Source organism: Saccopteryx bilineata, chromosome 9 (genome assembly GCF_036850765.1).
Source record: "Saccopteryx bilineata isolate mSacBil1 chromosome 9, mSacBil1_pri_phased_curated, whole genome shotgun sequence".
Lineage (NCBI taxonomy): Eukaryota > Metazoa > Chordata > Mammalia > Chiroptera > Emballonuridae > Saccopteryx > Saccopteryx bilineata.
The window spans coordinates 70,895,067-70,920,971 of record NC_089498.1 but is presented as its reverse complement, the minus strand read 5'-3'; the positions used below and the strand labels follow the sequence as shown (position 1 = coordinate 70,920,971).

Genomic DNA, 25,905 nt, shown 5'->3' with positions numbered 1-25,905 from the left:
CAGTAAACATTACTATTGCTACACTTTATAGGTGTTAATAGGCTAGCGTACTAGGTAAGTCAACTAAATTTCCCATGCAAGGTCCAAGAAGCTCTGAAGGCAGGGAAATCTTGATTCCACTTCATTTCTTTCCTTGAACTTTTCAGAAAAAAACACCAAAGCCATTTTATTTTTGACTTGTACCAAATTGAGGTAATAAATACCTTAAGGATGATGAAATCGTTTTCTGAGTTATCCTTACTACCAAGGGGCCTTCATTTGACTCTTTAAATTCTAATTAGAAAAAATTATTACACAGTGACATGAAAATCTGCTCTCTGGGCGCCAGTGATTGCAATGACTTCTACAATGTCTACTACTGCTGTGAGACCCCTACCATGTTACCTTATTTCACAAATCTCGTCATAAATTTCTACAAAAGATCAAAACTCACAATTGTACTAAACCTAGACAGAAAAAGATTTCCATGCATTAAAAAGTTGTGAAATAGAAGGTAGCTATATATATTACTGAAGGACAATAGCTACCAATTTACTTGGCACATTCAAAAGAAATGCTGTACCAACTATTGGTGGAATTTGTCATGCAATGTCAAAACTTTGTCCCAGATAAAATTTTCAATATAATGTTTTAAAAAGACTAAACTTGAATAGTTTGGGGTTATTTCATACATGCTTTCATGAAATAAATGTTAATCAGCAGGAATCCATGGAATAACATCAGAAAGTAGGAAGTTACTTCATGTGAATTGTCACTATTTCATTTATACAAGGATATGCATTCAATTAAGCATGTATTAATTGGGGTTATGTCCTAAGTAAATTGCTTATGGTTCTAACCTAGTAAAATTCTACATTTAACAAATGAAATTATTTCATCCACATGCAGATTGCATAAAGATGTTGGAAAGTTAGTTAAGATGCAAACATCTTATTAATGTGTTGCAAAAATTAACCTACAACTGTACATTTTCAGTTAGGCTCACTTTCCAATAATGTATTTCAGTGATTTTCAACATTTTTCCTCTCATGGCACAACAAAAAATGTTTTCTTTTTATTTATTTTTAAAATTTTTTCATAAGTGAGTAGCAGGGAGGCAGAGACAAACTCCGGCATGTGCCCTAAGTGAGATCCACCTGGCAAGACCCCTATGGAGCGATGCTCGCCCATCTGGGGTGTTGCTTCATTGTTCAGCAGCCAAACTGACTTAGTGCCTGAGACAAGGCCACCGAGCCATCCTCAGCACCTGGGGCCAACTTGCTCCACCAGAGTCATGGCTCTAGGAGAGAAAAAGATACAGAGATAGAAGGGAGAGCGGGGAGGGGTGGAAAAGCAGATGGTTGATGCTTCTGTATGTCCTGACGGGGAATTGAACCCGGGACATCCACACGGATGGCCAACACTTCTGCTGAGCCAACTGGCCAGGGCCAAAACAGTTTTCTGACCAAAAAAATTGGTGTAATATTGATTCATCCACACTGGTCAGTTATTGTTGTGTTGGCTGTTGCCTTTTTTTAATTTGACAATCTAAGGGAAAAGAGATCAGTGCATCTGACTAAAGAGTCAGGTATGGCATGTTCAAAAAATTCATTACACCGTTTGAATATCACTGGTATATTTCAATTAAGTTTATGACATGATATATTTGGTATTTTGTGGATGAATTGGAATGACAATGTAGGTGTGGCTGACAAGAGAAAAAAATTCAGTGGTAGTCTAGGAGCCATTAGAAATGGGATTTTGAAGGGCAGCATATTTTGTAAGAATCTACAATAGGCAGGAGTTATTCTCCCATCATACATAATTTGGGAGTCATGTATCAATGAGTTCAATTTGTATACCATGAGCAAAGGAAGAAGATTGAAAACCCAATTTGAATACTACAAAACAGGTGAAACAAAAGTGATCATTACAGTAAAATATAACAGAAGTGTAGAAAAAATATTAGATGACCAGTTTTCTGAGTAAAAATGTCATTTCAAACAAATTTATTTCCTTGCTTCATGAAAGGAGCATTCTAACAGCAGTGTAGCCAGCATACAATCACAATGCTGCAGAACATTAAATAAGCATGAACTTTTAAAAAATTTTACAGGGCACACATGGATGGTCAACGGTTAAACTTATAAAAGAGTACAACAATGCAGAAATTGTGTGTAGTTTCCATCAAGGGGTTATCAGTTGAGCAGGCCAGTCATGGTGTTATTTATAACAGAATGGAGATAGCTTTTAGTTGAAACTGTATATTTTCATGTACTTGTTTTGGTAAACTGCAACTAACTTGAAAAATTTCAATATTCCACTAAATCAACATTGGTGCTTCAAGTTTAGCTTGTTAAAGGATGTTATTTAAAATCAGTTGATATGTCTGAATTGCTGCAGATATATCACAATGGATTGTTTTGAAGGAAATGTGCTATTTCTTTGAAAAATATGTGTGAGAGTATCTTCTAGGATTTTAATTGTTCAAGTTTACTGTCATGGGTAGTGACTAAAATAAAAAACAAAATATAATACTTAAATTCTGCAGACATTCAATAGGTGTTGAATGGAAGAATGGATGGATGGGTAGGTAAAGGATCTTAAAGCTTTATCCATTAAATCTGGTGAGAAAATAATTTTTAGTGGGAGCTAAAGCCTAAAACCTAAAAGAAAGTATCACAAGGGTGTATTCCTGATAGTCTAATACTAGTAATTATCTTATTTGAGCAACTGAAACAATGAACACTTATTTATATACTTACATGTATAAGAAACCTTGGGCTCACAAAAATATACATGTTTTAAAACCGAAATCTAAAGCACACAAAATACTAAAACAAGTCAGTCAATGAATTACCCTTTTTACATATTCAAAAACAGAAATCTACTTGTACAAGATGATGGTGTGTATACCAATGGACATTTTGTTATTTACAATCCCTTCATATTCCTTTACTCTGATTAGTCAAAAGCTTGAAACTGATACTTTGCACCATATATTATTTTAATATGTTATAATGAGTTTTTCTTTAGAGAGCTTACTGGAACTGTTTGCTTTTGCACCAAAATTGTGAGTGTTAGCTGTTATGGGCTTCTGATGGCATTTCCAGGGGAGAAGCACCATTTGGTTTTCCATACTCCCAAGGAATCTTGAGACTGTGAATGTGATAGCACCTCTGCATTTTAACAGAATCAAGTATTTCATTGAAGTTTTTTCTTGTTCTAAAGATTTGTTTTGGGGAATCCCTTTTGTTTTGCTATGAATCAATAAAATAATGCAAAAATAATGGGAGGACCAAAATAAATGAAATGCCGATTTTCTTGTTACCCAGAATATAGGCAATTATCATAGGAGATGAGTTATCATTTTCCAAACTAATATGCTTAAAATACTTTGGATTAGTTCTTAATGAGTAGAACTATATTTTATAATACCATTTCTACTGTTTGGGATGTGTGATAATAAGGAATTTGTTTTCAAAACATTTTTATAGAAATTTAATTCTTATTCTGTACCAGAACCACATTGAGAACAAATAAGGCAATTTGGGATGGGTAGGGTTCTCACTACTTAGTTTTTGTACTTTATTACCTTGAAACTTTGGAAGCATTTGACTCTTCTAAATTCTATTACGTCCTATCTCCTTTTGAAAACATCTTTAATGGATTATATTGAGAAAGCTACACTGAACGTAAATTGTGGCCCATGTTGCTCAATAAATCAAGAGACCACTGTTACTTAGTTCCTAAGAAAATGTGAATCAGTATTGGTGATAAGCTTTCAAATTTCAATTTTAGAGATAATTAACAATTTTTGCATGATCTAACTTTTATATAAGTAGCTAAATATTTGAATGAGAAAGAACACATTAAAAAAACACAAACCATATACATGATTAGAATACATATTGCAGTTAATAGGATGGAACTCTACACAGCAAGAATAAATGATTTCTTTCGTATGCAAATATGCACAAACAATAGACAATAGAATTCTTATACTATGCTATTTCAAGTTACTTTTAAAAATAGAAAGTGCTTTTAAAATATATATTTACAATTTACGAACAGCCTCCAACCATTACTAACAATAATGAATTATTTTATACAGGAGAGATACTTGAAGAGAGAAAACACTTCATTGGTTTATTTCAAAGGAATATGCCTATTTTCTAGCAATGATTGGAAGATGTTGGAACAATGGCACCATGAAATAATAATTCAGCTTATGTTTAACTGTGTCGATGTGGTTAAGCACCAGGAGCTGTGTAGAGTTAACACTGTGTATCTTGATTCTACATCATAGCACATTACCTGTTAAAATCCTCTAAAAATGACTCTTGTTTCATAGTAAACAGACTTAATTTAAAGCACCAAACTGAGTAATTCTATCAAGGTTAACACCTAACCAAAACATTTCTTTGTGTATTTAAAACTATAAAACTTTTATTTTTGCTTAAAATGTGCACCTTCTACCAATTGTCAAAATATAGTCACAGTTAAGAAATTCCCACCCTATTTTTTTTTTTACTTCAGCCTTCAAATGGGTGAGATGAAGATATAGTAAACGACAACATGACTTTCTTTTAACAGCACCTTGAAAAAATACACTGCACTAGCAAAGGCATTAAGAAGGGGAGAAAAGCTTTCAGACCCAGTGGTTATAGGGCCCTGCAACATGTGTGAGAGCATAAGGGGACACAGTGACAACATTGTCATGGGTTAATGTTAATGCTTTATGAGAAGGAATTTGGTTCAATTCATTAACTTCAGGGGACAGATTCGAACCCTCATTAGCTGCCTGATCTTTCTGCTCTAATGCCTTAATTTTCCTATTCTTAGCTTCTTTAGCCTCAAACTTAATCTTGTTTAGTTCAAAACCATGTTGGGGCTTATTTAGGTTTTTGTGCTGGTAGAAGACAAGGGAGAGGCGTGTTGGATGATTCCGGTTTGGTTCTTTGACAGGAGTCGTAGCATGAAGCTCTCGCCGGGCACACTCAATCAAAATAGAGCCATGAGCAGGAGCTATTGCCACCCCACCGATATTGGCATCCAAGAAGATGTGCTCACTGTCTGACCAATACTCATCAATGTGGGGCAATTTCTCCTCAGCAGGTGACAGGGGGTCATCTGACAGGGGGTCATCTGAGAGAGGCTCATCTGCTTCAGAATGGTGCTCCTCTTCTTCCACCAGAGAGGAAGCAAGTTCAGGAGGAGAGGTGATGAGTAGGGGCTGCTGGTTTGGCTGATTAGAAGTTAGCTGCTCAGATGGACCAGTGGGAGGCTCAGAATAAACCAGGGAATCTGACATGGGAGTAGACAAGGTGGAAAGAGGGCTCACTTCACCAGGCTGTGCAATTCCAGCGCATTCCCCAGCAGCAGCATTAGCACCGCTGTGTCTCGCAGAAGGCATTGTGCAGTGGGGATTGCTACTTCTTTCTGAAAACCCGTAAGAAACTGACGCATTGTTCTTAAAAGGTATTGTGGTCGAAGCATTCTTGGGGGACCAGGAGAAGCCTGGAGGTAAGTTTGCCTCTTTCACTGGGTGAGGAATGGATGGGGTCAGTGAGTAGGTTTTAGTGTTGTCCGAACCTTTGAAGATAAAATTGGGTTCATTTTCACTTTTAATTTCAGGTTGCAAGGTCTCAGTTTTATTCCCTAAACAGAGAAAAGGACACCAAATGTGATAAGTACAAACTACTTTTGGTAGTTGTTGACTTTAAAGAGTACTGTACAAAGAATAATATAACAAAACTGATGATGGCAATGTTGGACAGTTCTGTTGCATTTGCTTTAAGTCAAATATACACGATTTGTTGTTTTGCTAGCTTTTTCACACAACAATTCTTTTTTTCCCCCCACCCCCCCACACAACAATTCTTCACTTTCAAAATAATCATAAGTAAGTACAGATAGTTAACCAAAAGAATGTCTACTGTGTAAAATAGTAAAATATTAGAAATGACCTAATCAGCTATTAAGTATCTATTGAAACCATAAATTGAAAAATAATGCAGGTGATAATATGATGATATAGAGCAGTACCTAACTGCACAAAGACATTTATATGGATTTTAGGCATTGCATAATCTCATTATTTAAAAAGTAAAAATAAGTAATAGTGTATAAATATTTCTGGGCAATGAAAGCATAACTGGCAAAGTTAATTATTAGCAAAGGGAAGTGACATAAAAAATGTTAGTTGAAAACAAGCCATTTGTAACCCTTAAAAACATGCATTTAAGTTTGTTTCTCACTGAGTAGGGTAGATAATTATTATCACACTGGCACATGTGAATAACAGCTCTGATACACTAACATAAATATTCTTGTTGAGGACATTTTCCTTGTTTCAAAGTTTTTAGACATTTTTAGAAATGCAAAAACAGTGAATTGTAGGGCCAAGAAATAGTAAAGTGATCATTCTTAAAAATAATTAACAATATAATAGCAAACATCTAATTCAGGAAATCTGCCATTTTCCCCTAGACAAGACAACCTAGAGATATATTGGTTCTCATTTCTAAAAACAACTTATACAGAGGACCCAAGGCATGGCACATCAATGCCACGCCTTGTCTATGGCTGCATCTATAGAGGTTAAGTTGACAACAAATATAAATCATGGGAAAGAAAGATTAAAATAGTGATGAATCTTTTATTGAGCTGAATAAAACTAAAAAAGAAAGACTTTTATGGGTAAGATACAAAGAGGTCAAGAGGTTATGAATCAAATACTGTATATATGGATATTAATAAGGTATATATTATTTTTAAAAATAGCATGTAAAAATATCATCTATTGGGAAATGACACAAAGATGAAAATGATGATTGTTCTTCACAAGCAGTATGTAACCAGTTATGTGAATCTTAAAATAAACAATTAAAATCTGTAAAATGGAACTATAGGCAGAAAGGAATACTTCTCTCTTCCTTTCCTCTTCATTAACCCTTTATTGAATCTTCCCCAGTATTATATTAATGTCTCCACTGTCATTTCTCTCATCTTAAAAAAGCAAATAAAAAACTTTTCCTACAAATATAAAGACCAAAGAATTTAAGGAATACCCTCTAACTCTAAGTTTTAATGTCAGTATAAATTCATGGTGTGTGTATGTGTGGTATTTTTTTTTTCCTGGTTCTTTGGAGAAATTGCTGATTTTAGATATGGGGCAGGATTATATAAGATGAGCCTGGAACATATCAGAACAGAAGCTATCCAAGACAATTGGGATCATGAAAAAAAATTCAGAAGCCAGCTTGAGGAGTTTCTACCAACTAAAGATGGACAATTTAAGGATTCTTTTTAAATTTTTTTTAATTTAGTTTAAATATTTTATATGCAGTTGAAATATAAACTATGTTTAAAAAAAACAAAAAACGAGATTAGCCTGGTCTGTGGTGGCACAGTGGTTAAAGTGTCAACCTGAAATGCTGAGGTCACCAGTTTAAAGCCCTGGGCTTTCCTGGTCAAGGCACATATGACAAGCAATCACTGAACAACAAAGGGAAGCAGCTATGAGTTGATACTTCTCGCTCCCCTACCCCACTCTCTCCTCTCTCTGTAAAATGAATAAATAAAATCTTAAAATGAAAACACAAAAAACCATGAGATCTAAATGATACTAAATTTTTAAAAAATTGACCACATTAAAAGATGCTTGGGAACTAATCTGCATTCTGAAAACTAGCTAATAAAAACAAATAGCTAATCATTTATTCCAATTTCCCTGAATGACCCATAATTCAGAATTAACAAATTATTGATAAGGACAATATTTCTTTTTCAAAGATAACTAACAAATGGGAATAAAATGACAGACCTTGTTATTAATGAAATAAACAATACAGAGTATGAATGTATTTAAAGTCACTAGGTAAAAAGCTGATAGGGAACAATTTAATCAGTGAATTAGGTAGACAACACTTGACCCATGAATGAGGTTCATCACAAAAAGATACACCATCATATACTATGTTTATCCTATTGTGACAAAACATAAATTTAAGAATTACAGATGGAGTTCTGGACATACTACTTTTTTTAAATCGAAGCTGAATTTGTCTCTACAGGACAATGGTTTTTGCTAAAATGATAAAAGAAAAAAAGAGAAAAAGAAAGAAAAAACAAGCTTTAAATTAAAAAAATAAAAAGATATAGAAGACATATCAACTGAATATAATGTGTGACCTTGTTTGGATACTGATTTAAACTAACTGAATGTAAAAAATAAAAACTAGGAGACCAATGAAACAATTTGAACATTGAATGGTAATAAGGCTTTTAGATTCTGTTTGTTTTAGGCATTGTTGTAAAACTTCATTATCTTTTTGTGACATATTCTGATGAATCAACGGTTAATGGGATACAACTTCTGCAATTTGTTATAAAAAATAAAGGTTGGGGCCTGGGTTAGGGTATAGACGGAATAAGAATGGCTATGTATTGAAAAAAATTTAAATTGGGAGCATATGAAAGACATAGGGTTCATTATATAATTCACTCACATTGTACATTAAAATTTTTTTTCCATTTAAGAAAATAACCTCAACTTTATAATCTTTACTCCATTCGATTCATTCCCATTATACACAACCACAAGAATTTCTCCCATTTTCCAATAAATTCACTTTATTCATTCTCACCATCAATCACTCTATTAAAATGAATTTGCTCTGGCAGGACCTCTAATAATAGCCTGCAAATCTAATGGTGAAAACTCTGTCTTCATCTTACTTGATACAGGAACAGCAGTATTTGATGTGGTTTATCTCTTCCTCATTGAATACAGTACTCTTGTGGTTTCACTAATACCTCATCAGACTTACTGAGTCTCTAGCTGGTTCTTCCTTATCTCTGAAGCCATTATAAATGGAGAATTCTCAATATTTGTCCTTGATAAAATTTTTTAAAATCTCCTTTACTTTCTCTGTGATTTCATTCATTCTCATAGCTTTAAAGATTATCTCCTTTTAAAATTGACCTCTAAATTATATCTCCAGTGTGAACCTTTTCTCAGAACTACCCATCTATTCAACTGCTCACCTAACATCTAGACTAGAATGTCTGACAGAAGTGATCTTCTGATCTCCCTCCATCTTTCCAATTCTGTTCTCCTCTTCCCAGTCCTCAAGACATGTTGGTGGTTTCTCTACCCTTCTAGTTTCTACAGACCAGTAACAGCGGGATAAACCCTTCTTTTGGTTCACACTCCAAATTTAATCTATCAGATAACCTGTTGACTCTACCTTCAAACCGAATCCAGAATCAGACATTTCTCATGTCCTCACCAGCCACTCTAGTCCAAGCCTCATCATTTCCCTACTGAATTGTTAGGGTAGCCTCTTCATTAATACCCTGTGTTTCTATTTTCTGCCTCACTTTACTCTAGTTTTAACCAACTAACCAGAATAATTGGGTTTGAGTCAAATCATAGCCCTTTCCTATTCTGAAATCTCCAATAAACTTGTCTCTACATTATCCACACTTCCCTGAGGAAATGAGCCCAGAGAATAGTTGCCCACCATCAGGTTAAGAGCCAACTGTCTGGGAATATGGCTCCAAGTATTTCCTCCTCCCTGATAACCCTCTTGCCCAGGATGTGGGGGCTCAAGGTTCTGCTTTTGCTGCCCAGGATGAGCTTTGCTCTGTACCCTGCAAAGATACTGGACACCCAGGAGGAGCTGTGAAGAAGACCTTCAAGAAGCAGCATAACAGCAAGGTGGATGAAATATCTTGGCATTTAATTTGGGAAAAAAACCTGAAGCATATTTCCATCCATAATCTTGAGGCCTCTCTTGGTGTCTATACATATGAATTGGCCAGGAAACAGTTGAGGGACATGATCAGTGAAGAGGTGGTTCAGAAGATGACTGGACTCGAAGTGCCCCCATCTCATTCCCAAGGTAATGACACCCTCTATATCTCAGACTGAGAAGGCAAAGCTTCAGATTCCATTGATTATCGAAAGAAGGGAAATGTTACTTCTGTCAAAAATCAGTATGAAAGTTGTATGTACAACCCAACAGGCAAGGCAGCTAAGTGCAGAGGGTACAAAGAGACCCTTCAGGGGAATGAGAAAGCCCTGAAGAGGGCAGTGGGACCCATCGCCGTAGCCACTGATGCCAGCCTGACCTCCTTTCAGTTTTACAGCCAAGGTGTGTATTATGATGAAAATTGTAATAGCGATAACCTGAACCACGCGGTTCTGGCAGTGGGTAATGGGATCCAGAGGGAAAGCAGCACTGGATAATTAAAAACAGCTGGGGAGAAAACTGGGGAAACAGGCTATATATCCTCATGGCTTGGAATAAGAACGCTTGTGGCATTGCCAGCCTGGCCAGCTTCTGCAAGATGTGACTTCAGCCAGCCCACCCATCCTACTCTTCCATTCCTTCCATGATGGTGCAATGAAGTGATGTATGTACTTTGGAACGGAGTCTGGTGTGCCTTTCTTGAAGCAGATGTAGTGATACAGAGATCGGTCATTCGGCATCCCCATTTGTTTGTGCTTCAAGTGAAGTCTCCACCCAAGGCATTTATGTTTCACAGTGGCCATAATAGGAGTTTCCCTAACAGGCTTTCACTCTTAGGCTTAGATATGACTACAGCCTGCCAGAACTGTGTTGTCCTGGGGGTGCAAATTGTTAGAAGCTACAGATCTTCACCTAGGCTAGATAGATTCTCATTCATTGGGCCTAGCTTTGACCACTCTATGGAACTAAGGTGATCTGACTTGTTTATCTCCACATCCTCTTCTATATCTCAAGGTAGTAATATCTATGTTTTACACCCCAATTTCTAAATCTATTGAACAATTTTTGGTACAAGTTAACATGATAAAAAAAAGTGGGTTTTTTTTACTTCTTTGAATTTTTAAAGTAAACCAAGTATTTATATCTCTTGAGTATAGCTGACTAAATAGCTACTTTGAAACCACTCATTTTGTGTTGGATACTATGCTAGATGCTGGAGACAAAAAGGTGAATAAAACAAATTCCTTATATTCGAAAAAACAAACAAACAAAAACCTTCTCTCACTCACAATAAAGACCAAAGTCTTTACAGCAATCTACAAAACCTGATAGAAGCTGCTCAGATCTCCTCTTCCCTCACTGATCTCATCTCCAACTATTCTCATTCTACACCCGCTCCAGCCACACAGACCTCCTTGCGTACAGCAAGTATTCAAGGGAAATTCCTGCCTCTTGACTTTTGCATTTTCCATTTACTCTGCCTGGAATGCTAGTCCTCCAAATAAGAATACTGAAAATTCTCATTTCCTTCAGGACTTCCACAAATGCCTCACTCTTAGCAAATCCTTCTGACATTTTTTAAAGGAAATTCTTTTATAGCCCTATCTCTCCTCTTTTATCACGGCTATTTTTCCAATACCTAGAATATATCAAGTGGTGTTCAGTAATATTTGTTGACTAGGACACTTAAATTGCTGCTAATGGTGACCAAGGAAGACTTCAAGAAGTGATGCCATTTCAAGTATGCCACGAAGGAACAGAACTTCAAAACAGACTGGGAACAAAAAGTAGAACATGTATTTTTTAAAAAGTATAAACAGAAAAAATTACTAAAAAATACAGTAGGAGAAATATATTTGGTGTCTTATATATGGTTTTAACTTTAACCAAGCTGTATTAAAAACAAATGAGATAGAAGAAAAATTAGCTAACTTAATTGATATCTGACATAAAGGCTTTCTTTCTATAATGCCACATTCTTAAGAGAGTAGTCAAGACAGAGAAGAGCAGAGTGCCAAGGAAACTCCAAGCTTCTGCCAATGAAAGCCGTGCACAGAAAGTCAGCACGGTCCACAGGACTCACCTAAAAGCGACAGTGATGAAGCCTTACTGTTGTTTGTCATTGAGTTATTCTTCCGCTTGATTCGAGGAATGAATTTCTTCTCCACAATCCTTGTCTTATGTGCGAGGACCTCTGTCATCATTGCTGCTCTTTTCTTCCCAGAACGAGGAATTGGCTGAGTAAAACATGTTCTTCTTTTGCGGCAGGGTGTGAGGACCTCAATGGCCCCAGATTTTATCTTGGCTTCCATTCCTTCCCTTGAGCCAAACTCATCTGTGTCTGCTAGTTTATAAAGGGGGAGCACATGCAGCTGCTCATCGTCGGGAATAACACCCAATGAGCGGTTATCTTCTCGTGTTAAAGTACACACCTGACAGGAAGAAAACATGAAATGGAAAATACAGGTCTTTCACATTTATCACAGTTATTTCTACCTTCTAATTGCTGCCATATTGTAAGATCTGCATTCTCATTTTGTTTTCAGTTGGTCACTACTAGTAATTTTGGATAAATGTCTTATAAGATATCCAGCTACCCAACACTAATCAATTATACTAATTTATCAATTGTCTGTAAGCAGACCATCATAATTTTGAGTTGATTTTATTTTTTGAAGATTTTATTATTTATTTTAGAGAGAAGAGAGAAAGAAAAAGAGAGAGAAAGGTTTGAGGAACAGGAAACATCAACTGACATATGTCCCTTGACCAGGCAAGCCCAGGGATTTGAACTGGAGACTTAAGTGATTCAGGTTGATGCTTTTATCCACTGCACCATGACAGATCTGGCTTGAGTTGATTTTCTAAGTGTATATTGTATCTGTTTATAATATTTTAAATATTAAGCATTCTTTACATTGCATTCTATCTCAATTGCCTAAGTTAAGGAATAGTTAGTGAACTGTTCACTGCCCTCATATTAAGTATTAACCATCAAGGAGATATTATTTTAGCCTATACATGACCTGATTTATTTACTTATTTATTTCTCTCTCTCGCTATCTTTCTCTCTGTGTAACATAAGTAATGTCAATTCCTTGGAGTAAAGGAAGCTTAATTATGATGAATTTTCTATTTTCCTGTGTTTTATTCTAGAATTTTTCCACTTCTATCTGTAAATGGACTTTATAGATATATATTTTTTCTCTATCAGGGTGATTTTTTGCACCACTAACTAAATTGACAGATATTAATGAAACAAAAGCACAACAGACTTTCTTTTCTAACAGGACTTATATTCTATATGTCTTAAAAAAATAATTACAATATTTTATCTTGATATATTTTCTTTGTTTCATTCTCCTATTATAGTTAGGAGTATATTAATAAGCTTGACTAACTTTGTTTTGGATGTGAAATAAGACATCAGAAAAAAAATTCTGTCTTGAATATAACCTACCTCTCAGTCCTCATCCTTACTTTATTTTTGTCCATTGTAGAGAAATGAAAATGCAAAACAATATACAGAATATTCCTGACCTTTGATACCCAATAATATTCTTCATAAAATACTATCCTTAATGATAATATTCAAGTGTCATTCAAGATCCATTCAAAGCATATCCAATGGTTTCCTTATTTTTCATTGAAAACATTTTCTTAGAGCTAAAAGTTCTAAGACAGCAGAGATGTTACAAGACTGGAAATAAATTAAATTGCCAGATTTGACTCCCAAAGTTGATACAATTAGCTGGACACAAATAGTAAAGTCAGATAGGCTAAAAGCTCTTTGTTTTTTTCTTACCAATTTTTTAAATTAATTAATTAATTTTTTTTACAGAGACAGTCAGAGAGAGGGATAGACAGGGACAGACAGACAGGAACAGAGAGAGATGAGAAGCATTAATCATTCGTTTTTCGTTGAGCGTCGCAACACATTAGTTGTTCATTGATTGCTTTCTCATATGTGCCTTGACCATAGGCCTTCAGCAGACCAAGTAACCCCTTGCTGGGGCCAGTGACCTTGGGTTCAAGCTGGTGGGCTTTTGCTCATACCAGATGAGCCTGTGCTCAAGCTGGGTACCTCGGGGTCTCAAACCTGGGTCTTTCGCATCCCAGTCCGACACTCTATCCACTGCGCCACCACCTGGTCAGGCATGGTAGGCTAAATGTTTTAAGTCTTAATCTTTTCTATCTACACTCACATAAGAGCAAGACTTAAAATACAAAATTCTCCTTTTTGACTGAGGCCCTGACCAGCTGGCTGAGTGGTAGAGTGTTGGCCTAGTATGTGAAAGTACTGGGTTGGATTTCCACCCAGGGCACACAGGAGAAGCGACCATCTGCTTCTCCACTCTTCCCCCTCTCCTTTCTCTCTATCTCTCTATTCCCCTCCAACAGCCAGTGCTCCATTGGAGCAAAGTTGGGCTGGGTGCTGAGGATGGCTTTACAGCCTCCGCCTCAGGTGCTAGAATTGGCTCTGGTTGCAACAGAGCAATGCCTCAGATGGGTAGAGCACCACCCCCTAGTGAGAATGCCAGGTGGATCCTGGTGGGGCGCATGTGGAAGTCTGTTTTTCCGCCTCACTGTTTCTCATAAAAAAAAAAAAAAAAAAAAAAAAAAGAACAAATACACAGCCTGACCACACGATGGCGCAGTGGATAGATCCTTGGACTGGGACACAGAGGACCTAGCTTTGAAACCACAAGGTCAAAGGCTTGAGTGTGGGATCATAGACATGACCCCATGATCACTGGCTTGAAGAGTCACTCCCTCTGCTGTAGCACACACCCCCCCCCCCCTCGCAAGGCACAGATGAGAAAGCAATCAATGAACAACTAAGTAGCCACAATGAAGAACTGATGCTTCTCATCTCTCTCCTTTCCTGCTTGGCTGTCCCTTTCTCTATCTTTGTCACAAAAACAAACAAACAATCAAACAAACAAAAAGAACCTATATGCGTTCAAAAGATGATAAATTTGGCAAAGTTCTCTCACAAAAACCCTAAAGTATAGATGGGAAAAATAAAAATATTAAGTTGCTTTAACTTCCAATCTCATGGTTTGATAGTACTGAACTTTGGAATAATCGTGCAACTCCTACCTCCCAGCAAAAATACCACAATTAAATATATAATTGAAGAGATTCAACAAAATATATGTTGAAAGTTAATTCTGTAACTTTTGGGGAAGTACTTCAATAAGAAAATACTACTACTAATATATATACAGTATGAAACAGAACATACAATATGATTTGTTACAAATCACATCTAAACACCTCAGACTTCAAGGGAGCTTTTAGATTCAAAAGCCAACAGGTACATACCACAGTGCTTCCGTTATTCATGTTGTGAATGTCCCTGTGCGGATGGGCGCAGAAATCTAGGCAAGCAGTGACCCCAGAAAAAGGACGCCCTTCTTTGCTGCCAAGCCGACATTCTCGGGCAACATGTTCATATTCCACCTTGAATGAATATAAATAACACACAATTTAGAAAACAGAAAAAATCACTTTCAATAAAGAGTAAATTCTTAAATTAATTACAGTTTGTAATTTCAGAGGTTTCTAAAACAGTGTATTATTGCATTGAATGTGTAGTTTAGTAACATTCAGGATAAAGAGTTTGAGAATACATGGGTAAAATGACAACTAGTATGACCGAAGGCAAGGTGAGGACACTAATACCTCCTCATGATGGATCAATTAGTACAGTATCCTAAATTATCCTAAATCACTTCATTAGGAAGAGAGACTGATATAGTGCATTAATCATGTATCAATTTTCAATGTGTATAAACAATAAATATACATACAAACTCAGGAACGAGGATAGAAAATAAATTTATAGAAATTTTATAAAAAGTTTACTTAATGATTTTACAGAGATAGAGGAAAGAATGGAGGAAGAGTGAGAAAACCATTGAATTGTTGCTCCTCTTTTTTATGCATTCATTGGTTGATTCTTGTATGTGCCCAGACCCAGGATTAAACCTGTAACTTTGGAGTTATTGGGACTACGTTCTAACCAATGTTGCTACCCAGCCAGGCCAACTTTATGTATTGTGTAGCTGGGCGTTTTTTGTTTGTTTGTTTGTTTGTTTTTGTTTGGGGTTTTGTATTTTTTCGAAGCTAGAAATGGGGAGAGACAGACAGACACCCACATGCGCCTGACAGGGATCCACCCGGCACGCCCACCAGGGGCAATGCTCTGCCCTTCCTGGGGGTTGCTCTGCCGCGACAAGAGCCACTCTAGCGCCTGGGGCAGAGGCCAAGGAGCCATCCCCATCGCCCGGTCCATCTTTGCTCCAATGGAGCCTTGGCTGCGGGAGGGGAAGAGAGAGACAGAGAGGAAAGCACGGCGTAGGGGTGGAGAAGCAAATGGGCGCTTCTCCTGTGTGCCCTGGCTGGGAATCGAACCCGGGTTCCCCCGCATGCCAGGCCGACGCTCTACCGCTGAGCCAACCAGCCAGGGCTTTAATGATGTTTTTTAAATTTCATTTTTAAATGGTCTATTGCTAGTATATAAAAATACATTAGCCTGACCTGTGGTGGCGCAGTGGATAAAGCGTCAACCTGGAAACACTGAGGTTGCCGGTTCGAAACCCTGGGCTTGCCTGGTCAAGGCACATATGGGAGTTGATGCTTCTAGCTCCTCCCCCTTCTCTATCTCTGTCTCTCTCTCTTCTCTCTCCCTCTCTGTCTGTCTCTCTCTCCTCTCTTAAAATGAATAAATAAAATTAAATTAAAAAATGAAAAAAATATATTAATTTTTTGCATATTGATCTTCTATCCAGAAACCTTGCTGAACTCACTTATTATTCTAATAGTGTGTGTGAAAGCTTCAGTATTTCCTATGTATGGGATCATACCACTGCAACTAGAGTTTTGTCTCTGCTTTATTTTTTCAATCTGATTTTTTTTTATTGCCTATTTTCCCTGACTGGAATCTCCAATAATATATTTAATAGAAGTGGTGAGATTTTATTTTCTAATCTTGTTTCAGATATTAGGAGAAAAGCTTTTAGTCTTTTATCATTAATTATGATGTTAGTCCTGAGTTTTTCATAGATGTCCTTTATCAGGTTGAAGCAATTCCCTTCTACTGTTATTTGTTGAGTGTTTTTATTATGAAAGAAAGTACCATTACTCACTGTCTTTTATACATCTATAGAGGTACCATGAGACTTGTCCTTTGTTCTATTAATACAATATATTACACTGATTAATTTTCATGTGTTGAACCAATTATATATTACTTTTTGAAATACTCTTACTTATATCATGAGTTTTAAATTACCATAATAATACTTTCTTTTTATTGTATTTTTCCAAAGTTAGAAGCGGGGAGGCAGAGAGACTCCCGCATGCGCCCAACCGAGATCCATCTGGCATGCCGACTAGGGGGTGTTGCTCCATTGCAGCCAGAGCCATTCTAGCGCCTGAGGCAGAGGCCATGGAGCCATCTTCAGCACCCGGGGCCAAGTTTGCTCCAATGGAGCCTTGGCTGCAGGAGGGGAAGAGAGAGATAGAGAGGAAGAGGGGGAAGGGTGGAGAAGCAGATGGGCGCATTTCCTCTGTGCCCTGCCCAGGAATCGAACCTGGGACTTCCACACACCAGGCTGATGCTCTACCGCTGAGCCAACCAAACAGGGCCCACAATAATACTTTTAACAAACTAATATATATATAATTTTACAGCTCTTCAATAAAAATAAATATACATCAAAGTTAGTTGGAAAGGTTTTCTGTTAACAGTAATTTTGTTTATATAGAAATTTCAACCATGTTTAAGAGTACCATATAAGGTCCCAAAACATACCTGGTTCTGATAAGCAACCGGAGCATACTGCTTATAAACTGGAGCTAACTGTGTGGCCAAACTCTGTAAATTGTCTTCAAGGTTTTTTTCCTATAGGAAAAGACAGTTCCATAAAGGTTGTTTCACAATAACACATGTAAGGAGAGTTTAAGGTTATGAAAATGGTATGTAGTTGATGCAAGATTCATACTTACCCTGATGAAGACATACCAGAGAAAATAACATGGATTATTTTTATAAATATATACTATTAGTGATTGTTATGCTTTAATTTAGTGTTTTAAAACTAAAATTCTATGTTATAAGTCAATTAGAAATCTAAATGGTGTTAGAAGTTGCAGAAATGCTCATGTTGCTAAAAATAACTATATTTTATATTCAATGAAACTAGGCACTTTAAATAAATAAAGACAAAGTTGCTGCTGGCAAAGGAAGACGTTTATGCTAAGAATTCTAACACAGTACAACCATGTTCTATATAACAGAGATGGGAGAGCAACACACAGAAGGTGCATACCGAATATCAGGTCCTGTGCTTAAACTCTAATAAGCGGGAAACTGGTCTAACGCCAATGTTTTCTTTTCTACACTATAAAGGCTACAATTCGAAGAAGTTTTAATGGGACTGTGAGGAACCTTAACACTATTATTAAGAATCTGGATTGGCCCTGGCCGGTTGGCTCAGTGGTAGAGCGTCGGCCCGGCGTGTAGAAGTCCCGGGTTCGATTCCCTGCTAGGGCACACAGGAGAAGCGCCCATCTGCTTCTCCACCTCTCCCCCCCTCCTTCCTCTCTGTCTATCTCTTCCCCTCCCGCAGCCAAGGCTCCATCGGAGCAAAGATGGCCCGGGCGATGGGGATGGCTCCTTGGCCTCTGCCCCAGGCGCTAGAGTGGCTCTGGTCACGGCAGAGCGACGCCCCAAAGGGGCAGAGCATCGCCCCTCGTGGGCGTGCCGGGTGGATCCCAGTCGGGCGCATGCTGGAGTCTGTCTGACTGTCTCTCCCGGTTTCTAGCTTCAGAAAAATACAAAAAAAAAAAAAAAAGAAAGAAAGAAAAAGAATCTGGATTGCTACTAATAGAAACACTTAGGTCTTTTCGAAGAAAAAGTGTCATTACAGAAGTCTATTTAAAATGTCACTGATGCCTGACCAGTGGTAGCACAGTGAATAAATACAGTCAATCTGGGATGCTGAGGTCTCAAGTTCGAAACCTGGAGGTGACCAGCTTGAGCATGGGATCATCGACATGATCCCACGATCAGTGGCTCTGCCTGACCCCCCCCCCCCAATCAAGGCACATATGAGAAGCAATCAATGAATAGCTAAAGTGCTGCACCTACGAGTTGATACTTCTCATCTCTCTCCCTTCCTGCCTGTCTCTCTTTAAAAAAAACAGTGACTTGTGAGAGTATGAGGTATGAGGTAGAGAAGGAAGACTTTGAAAATAATAGTTGAAAGACCACTGTGAAAATTTTTCAGAGATAATTATATTCTAAATCAAGTCAGGTACTTGATAAAAATGGATTAGTCATATCTCAGGAAGACAACTGAAGGAGAATGGAAAGATTGTTATAAAAGCCAAAGCCTGCCTAAACTCTGATGGTTCAGTGGACAAAGTGTCAACTTAAATGCTGAGGTCACTAGTTCAAATCCCCAGGCTTGTCTGGTCTAGGCACACAGAAGAATCAAATCCCTCTCCTCTCCCCACCTCCACCTTTCTCTATCTCTATTTCTCTTCTCTGTAAAATCAATAAATAAAATCTTTAAAAAATTAAAAGAAAAGCAAAGCCACAAAGCAATGTAGACATATGAAGTTAATTCTTGAGTTCTTTTACTGAGCCTATATATTGGCAACTGTAGAGCATCGGTGTTAACCCTTTTGATTTCCTACTTATTTATATCGATGCTTTCATTGAAAGAGAAATTTATGTATAGAGGTTCTATCATTCTGGTCCATTAGTCTATCTACTTAATTATCTATTATTTAATGTAGTTTAATAAATACAGTCAGGAAAGTTAGGATGCCATTTTAAAAACACCTCAGGTCTACAGGTACATTAAGTATTTTATTTATTTGGAAAAATTTTACAATTATGATTTAAATACCTATTAAAATATTTTGACTGTTTGCTAACACTTGAAATATTGGTTGGGGTAGGTAAATTGTGTTTTACTGCCAGTGGAATATTAGGAACTATCCAGTGTCACATGTCAGACTTGTCATCTTATGAAATATCTAAAAATCAGTCTGACCAGGCAGTGGCACAGTGGATAGAACATCGGACGGGGATGCAGAGGACCCAGGTTCAGAACCCCGAGGTCTCTGGCTTGAGCATGGGCTCATCTGGCAGGGTCACTGGCTTGAGTGTGGGATCATAGACATGACTCCATGGGCACTGGCTTGTGCAAGGGGTCACTAGCTCTGCTGTAGCCCCCAGTCAAGGCACATATAAGAAAGCAATCAATGAGCAACTAAAGAACCAGAACAAAGAATTGATGCTTCTCATCTTTCTCCCTTCCTGCCGTTTGTCCCTAACTGTCCCTATCTGTCCCTCTCTGTCTCTGTCTCTCTCTCTATCACACACAAAAAAAGTGTTTTAGTTATAAAGGTTTTTATTTTATTTTTTTATTTTTTTCATTTTTCTGAAGCTGGAAACAGGGAGAGACAGTCAGACAGACTCCTGCATGCGCCCGACCGGGATCCACCCGGCACGCCCACCATGGGGCCACGCTCTGCCCACCAGGGGGCGATGCTCTGCCCATCCTGGGGGTCGCCATGTTGCGACCAGAGCTACTCTAGCGCCTGAGGCAGAGGCCACAGAGCCATCCCCAGCACCCGGGCCATCTTTGCTCCAACGCAGCCTTGGCTGCGGGAGGGGAAGAGAGAGACAGAGAGGAAAGCTTGGCGGAGGGGTGGAGAAGCAAATGGGTGCTTCTCCTGTGTGCCCTGGCCAGGAATCGAACCCGGGGTACTACGCATGCTAGGCCGACGCTATAGCACTGAGCCAACCGGCCAGGGCTAAAGGTTTTTACTTATCAGATCTATACCTGTCGGAGCTCATGCCAACAGTTGCCCACTCTCTCACCCTATATCTGATCTTTAGGACCACGAAATCCACACCCATGGCTACACATACCACCTGGTCCACAGAATTACCCCTGGAGCTTTGGATTTTTGTTATTGCAAACTTGAGAATTCCCACTTGGAATTCCCGTAAGGAATCTTCAACCTATTGTACCAAAGTGAATCCATAATTTGTTCTTCACCAACTTGGTACTATTTCAGCATATCCTTTTGTCAAAAAATAGCACCACCATCTTAACTTTAAAAATCTTTCCAGATCAATTACTGCTCACCACTTCATCTGTCACAACCATAATCCAAGCCAGTATTATCCCTTCCTTGGACTAGTCTCAAAGGTAGCTCATTTTGCTAAACTCACTCTTGCATTACACTACAACTATAGTGCATTATTCAAACAGAGGACTTTGAGAACTTTTTAAAAGACAAGTGTAATTGTATTACTGTCCTCCATAAAACCCTCCAATGATCTTCCAAAATCTTGACACTGCTTATAAGGATGTTGCAGATACCTCACTCTCCCTTGCCTGCTGAGCTTCATACTGGCCTTCTCTCAGTTCCTGGAATGAGCAATGCTTCATCCTGGATTATAAACACTATATAAACATTGCTCAGTATAAAAAAAAAAAAATCAAAAGCAAGAACTGATCTCACATTTATTTATTTATTTATTTATGTTTAAAGATTTTATTTATTCATTTTTAGAGAGATAGGGGGGAGGAGCTGGAAGCATCAACTCCCATATGTGCCCTGACCAGGCAAGCCCAGGGTTTCGAACCAGCGACCTCAGCTTTCCAGGTCGACGCTTTATCCACTGCGCCACCACAGGTCAGGCTGATCTCACATTTATTTATAAATATAACAGTATTTTTATAAAATAAAAATTTAAGTCATGTCAATATTACTAATATTCACATGATAACGGTTTCACCATATAATATTTGGGAAAAAAACTCAGGGAGAACTAACATCACATTATCAAGTGTTTTGATCTTTGAACAAAGTAGCTTTTCATTATCAGTTTTTTTATATATCATCCTTTACTAACTTTTTATAGTTCGCTCCCTAAGGTCTAACATACTTTTTGTTAGACTGCTATGGTACTTTAAATGAAAGGTTGCTTCTCTCTCTTGGGTCTTTCCTTGTTTTATTGCAACAACAGATGGGAACTCAACAAAATGCTTAAAAATATAAATGACCTCTTTAGAGGTATCATTATTTATTTAAGTCTAATCTCTTTTGAAAGATATATTAATTGTATTACGGATATAGTTGGCTTAATTTCTACTGTTTTCTATTTATTCTGTACCCCAAAGATTTTGTAAACTACCTTTGTTGACATACAAATAGATTGTTTGCTTTTTAAAATTTTTTGCTCAAAACTATCCCAAAGCTATAAATTCTATTTCTATTTATCTAAAAATATTTTAAACATGCACTTTTCCAAATATGTTTTCCTGACATTGAGAGCAGTGTTTTCCAAGCTGTGGGTCATGACTAATTAGTAAGCCATAAAATCAGTTTTGTAGGTCACGACTAAAATTTAAAGAAATGAAATATTATTTAAAAGAACGTATATATACTTCATCAGAGAGATCCTTAGCAACAACTATATTGGAAATTAATTTTTAATTTTTCAAATATTTTCTTTGTTACATATAATAAAGTTAAGTATTCTTTTCTGATAATTTTAATTATTTACTTGTATGTATCTATCCATATAGTGGATTGTAATATAAATTGTTTTTTACTTTTGGTCACACCTCGAAGTTTGAAAAACACTGACCTTAGAGTTAATCATTATCTAAATCCTTCCCACCCCAAGCAAAGAATAAAACATCACCACACTTAGTTCGTATAGGTGCCCCAACCCCTCCCACTGCCTACCCACCCCTGAGTTGTTAAGAGAATGGAATTATAGGTTGTTATTTTTAATTAAAAAATGTAAGTACTCAACTTATTTAAACTTAATAGTAAGGTTGACTATTTTCTTTGCTCACCATGGCCTCGTGTCCCGGACAGATTGCTTCCGGTTTCATATATCTTCTTTCTGGATTACGTCCTTTAGTAATTCTTTCATAGTAGCTCTGTGGGTAGTAAACTTTCTGAGTCTTTGAAATGTTGGAAAATGGCTTTATTTATTCTTCCTAGTTTGACTGGGTATAAAATTCTAAGTTCTTTTAACAATAATTCTCTCTGGGGTTAGGGGAGAAGGAGGAGGGAACCAGGGACAATTGGAATTTGGGTTGAATACTTAAAGACTTTACCTAATTTATTTATAATTTTAATCTATTTACATAAATATATGTTTACTGTTTTGTCTTTACTTTCTATTTAATTTCTTTTATTATTTAAAAACATTTTAGAGAAATGTACTTTTATATTCATTGTGTAATTTAAAAGTTAAAAAGGATACTTACATGTAAGGGAGAGCTTGGATCAATTCTAAATCTTCTAGGGCTTGGGCTTCTACCAAATTTGCAGCCATTGAAATACATACTCCATGAACAGCCAAAAGAGAACGATGCTCCACAAGTCTCTGGATCAATTCCTTGACATGTGCAGGTACGACTGTAAGACGGTAATTGCAAAGCAATGAATTGATAAAGCAGGACAATACCTCAGACAAAACATTTCAGGTTCATATAATTTTAGAAGTACAAATGGATAATAAACTGATTTTAACACACTTCTTTTATTGCTCTTTATACAGTTAACATAAAGTTAACTATACAAAAATATAACTAAATTTTTAACTAAAATGTTTATATAAGATTGTAAATTCAAATAAATGGTAATCAATTCTATAGATCTGAAATACCCAGAACCTTGTTTGATTTGGAGATGGTCTGAGGAGGAAATATAAAGGCTTTGGATTTTACATCCTACATCTATTCCTTATCAGAAGGGAAACTAAAGCACCTCGTGACCTCTTTGGACCTGAGCTCCTCCTGGTATAACATGACATCAATAAAGTCCTCTGAGAACGGCAGAGGACAGCATATATCGTATGTGAAATACATTGGTCAATTTTAAACAAAACATTTATGTATATCAAAAGAAAAAAGATTGAGCAGAAAGTCTGTTTCATTTGTTAACTTTGTTATTTTATCACTTTCAGGCACTTCTGAAGCCCTAAAATATACTCTATAGTAAGGATGACAAAATTAAAATACAAATATTAAAATATGAAACCAGCCTGACCAGGCACTAGTACAGTGGATAGAGTGTCGGACTGGGATGCAGAGGACCCAGGTTCGAGACCTTGAGGTTGCCAGCTTGAGTGTGGGCTCATCTGGTTTGAGCAAGGCTCACCAGCTTAAGCCCAAGGTCACTGGCTCGAGCAAGGGGTCACTCAGTATGCTGTAGCCCCCTGTCAAGGCACATATGAAAAACCTATGAATGAACAACTAAGGAATAGCAACAAAAAATTGATAGTTCTCATCTCTCTCCCTTCCGGTCTGTCTGTCCCTCTCTCTGACTCTCTCTGTCTCCCCTACAAAAAAACAAAAACAAAAAAACCCTAAAAAAGTAACATATACTCTGTAGTTCTTAGTTATATAATGCTTAAAACTAGCGGTAGCATATAAATGAAGTACTTAGGTAATGCCTTAAAATACAAACAATATGGAAACTAGACATTTGGAGGTGAGCACTCAATGGAGTATACAGATATGAAATTATAATGTTCTACACCTGAAATTTATGTTATTAGCCAATGTTACCTCAATAAAAAAATAATGATGAAAATTAAAAAAAAACCCACCTCAAGTAAAAAACAGTAAATGAAAAGAATATAAAATTTTAGCCATGGCTGGATAGTTCGTTTAGTTAGAGCCATGGTAGTCAACCTGGTCCTTACTGCCCACTAGTGGGCATTCAGCTTTCATGGTGGGCAGTAGCAGAGATACCAAAGTATAAATAAAAAGATAGATTTAACTATAGTAAGTTTTATAAAGATTTATTCTGCCAAACTTAGTGAAAATTCGATATAAAGTACTTAGCAAGTAATTATTATTATATGCTTTAACTTCCTGTAACTCAACTTTATAAATTTTATAAAGTAGTTACTTCCCTACTTTATAAATCACCATTACTGTGGAACTGGTGGGTGGTTAGAAATTTTTACTACTAACAGAGATACAAAAGTGCGCGGTAGGTATAAAAGGGTTGACTACCCCTGAGTTAGAGCATTATCTGAAACCAAAGAGGCTGTCAATTCAATCCTTGGTCAGGACACATACAAGAACAGATTGATGTTCCTGTCTCTCTCTCTTTCTCCCTTTCTCTTTCTAAAATTCAATAAAATAAACATAAGAGAAATATAACATTTTAGAGATGAAAACTATTTTTTAAAATAATTGTGAACAAATCAAGAAAAAGCCTGATATAAGATAATAATGAATACAAAGAGAGCATAGAAAACGATACTGTGAAGGACAAAGAGAGAGAGGAAGAATAGTTCAAATATTCTAACTCCCTCTAAATCTTTGTACAAAGATGAAATGGATATCTTAATTTTATTTTTTTGTTCGTTTTTGAGAGGTGACAGAGAGAGATAGAGAAAGAGATAGAGTGAAAGTGGGGGCAGGGAGGAGCAGTAAGCATCAAATCTCCCGTATGTGCCTTGACCAGGCAAGCCGGGGGTTTCAAAACGGCAACCTCAGCACTTCAGGTCCACGCTTTATCCACTGCGCTACCACAGGTCAGGTGGAAAGTATGTTTTAAAGGGGCAAAATTTTACAATTACTTGGTAAGGAAGTAAAATAAGATCAAAGGAGTTAATTTGAAATTGCATAGGAAATTAAAGTTACCAAACAAACAGAAAAAATAACTTATTTATGTCATTTAAATAATACATGGGAAACAGAAAAATATAGTTGTACTACTGACAGTTAATTATAAATTAACCACATAGAAAATGTGAAAGGGTATAAGACCTAAAGGAGCTTTTGCAGAATATCTTAAACAGTCAAGACCACTGAAATAGGACAAATTGACTTATAGTTCCTATTATTATGGACTGAATATAGTATTCCTGATAATAATTCCTGAACTGAGTTTATTCGAGCAGGAACAATCAAACAAACCAAGACTGAGCAACAATCTACAAAATTAAGCTGATTCCCTTTAAGAATGTCAATGTGATGAAAGACAAAGAACTGAGATTAAATTGTAGATTAGATAATTTTATCTATTTTTATTTTAAAGATTTTATTTATTCATTTACAGTGAGAGAAGAGGTGGGGGGGGAGGGAGAAGT

The 25,905-nt window shown here is 36.9% G+C and overlaps 1 protein-coding gene across 3 annotated transcripts in view; it reads right to left on the bottom strand.

Annotated features, from left to right (window-relative positions):
- Nucleotides 1–1,169: 1,169 nt before the first annotated feature.
- The window catches only part of TET1 (tet methylcytosine dioxygenase 1), a 168,398-nt gene continuing 143,662 nt past the window's right edge, over nt 1,170–25,905 (bottom strand). For 2 of the 3 annotated variants that reach the window (XM_066242442.1, XM_066242445.1), the window contains 6 exons: nt 23,063–23,213; nt 22,643–22,729; nt 17,563–17,652; nt 15,069–15,206; nt 11,824–12,172; nt 1,170–5,640 (listed from right to left, as the gene is read on the bottom strand). In XM_066242442.1, the coding sequence (XP_066098539.1) occupies nt 4,631–5,640; nt 11,824–12,172; nt 15,069–15,206; nt 17,563–17,652; nt 22,643–22,729; nt 23,063–23,213 (1,825 nt within the window). In that variant the 3' untranslated portion in view covers nt 1,170–4,630. The remainder of the gene's footprint in view (nt 5,641–11,823; nt 12,173–15,068; nt 15,207–17,562; nt 17,653–22,642; nt 22,730–23,062; nt 23,214–25,905) is intronic. The other variant, XM_066242443.1, reaches the window with a different exon arrangement.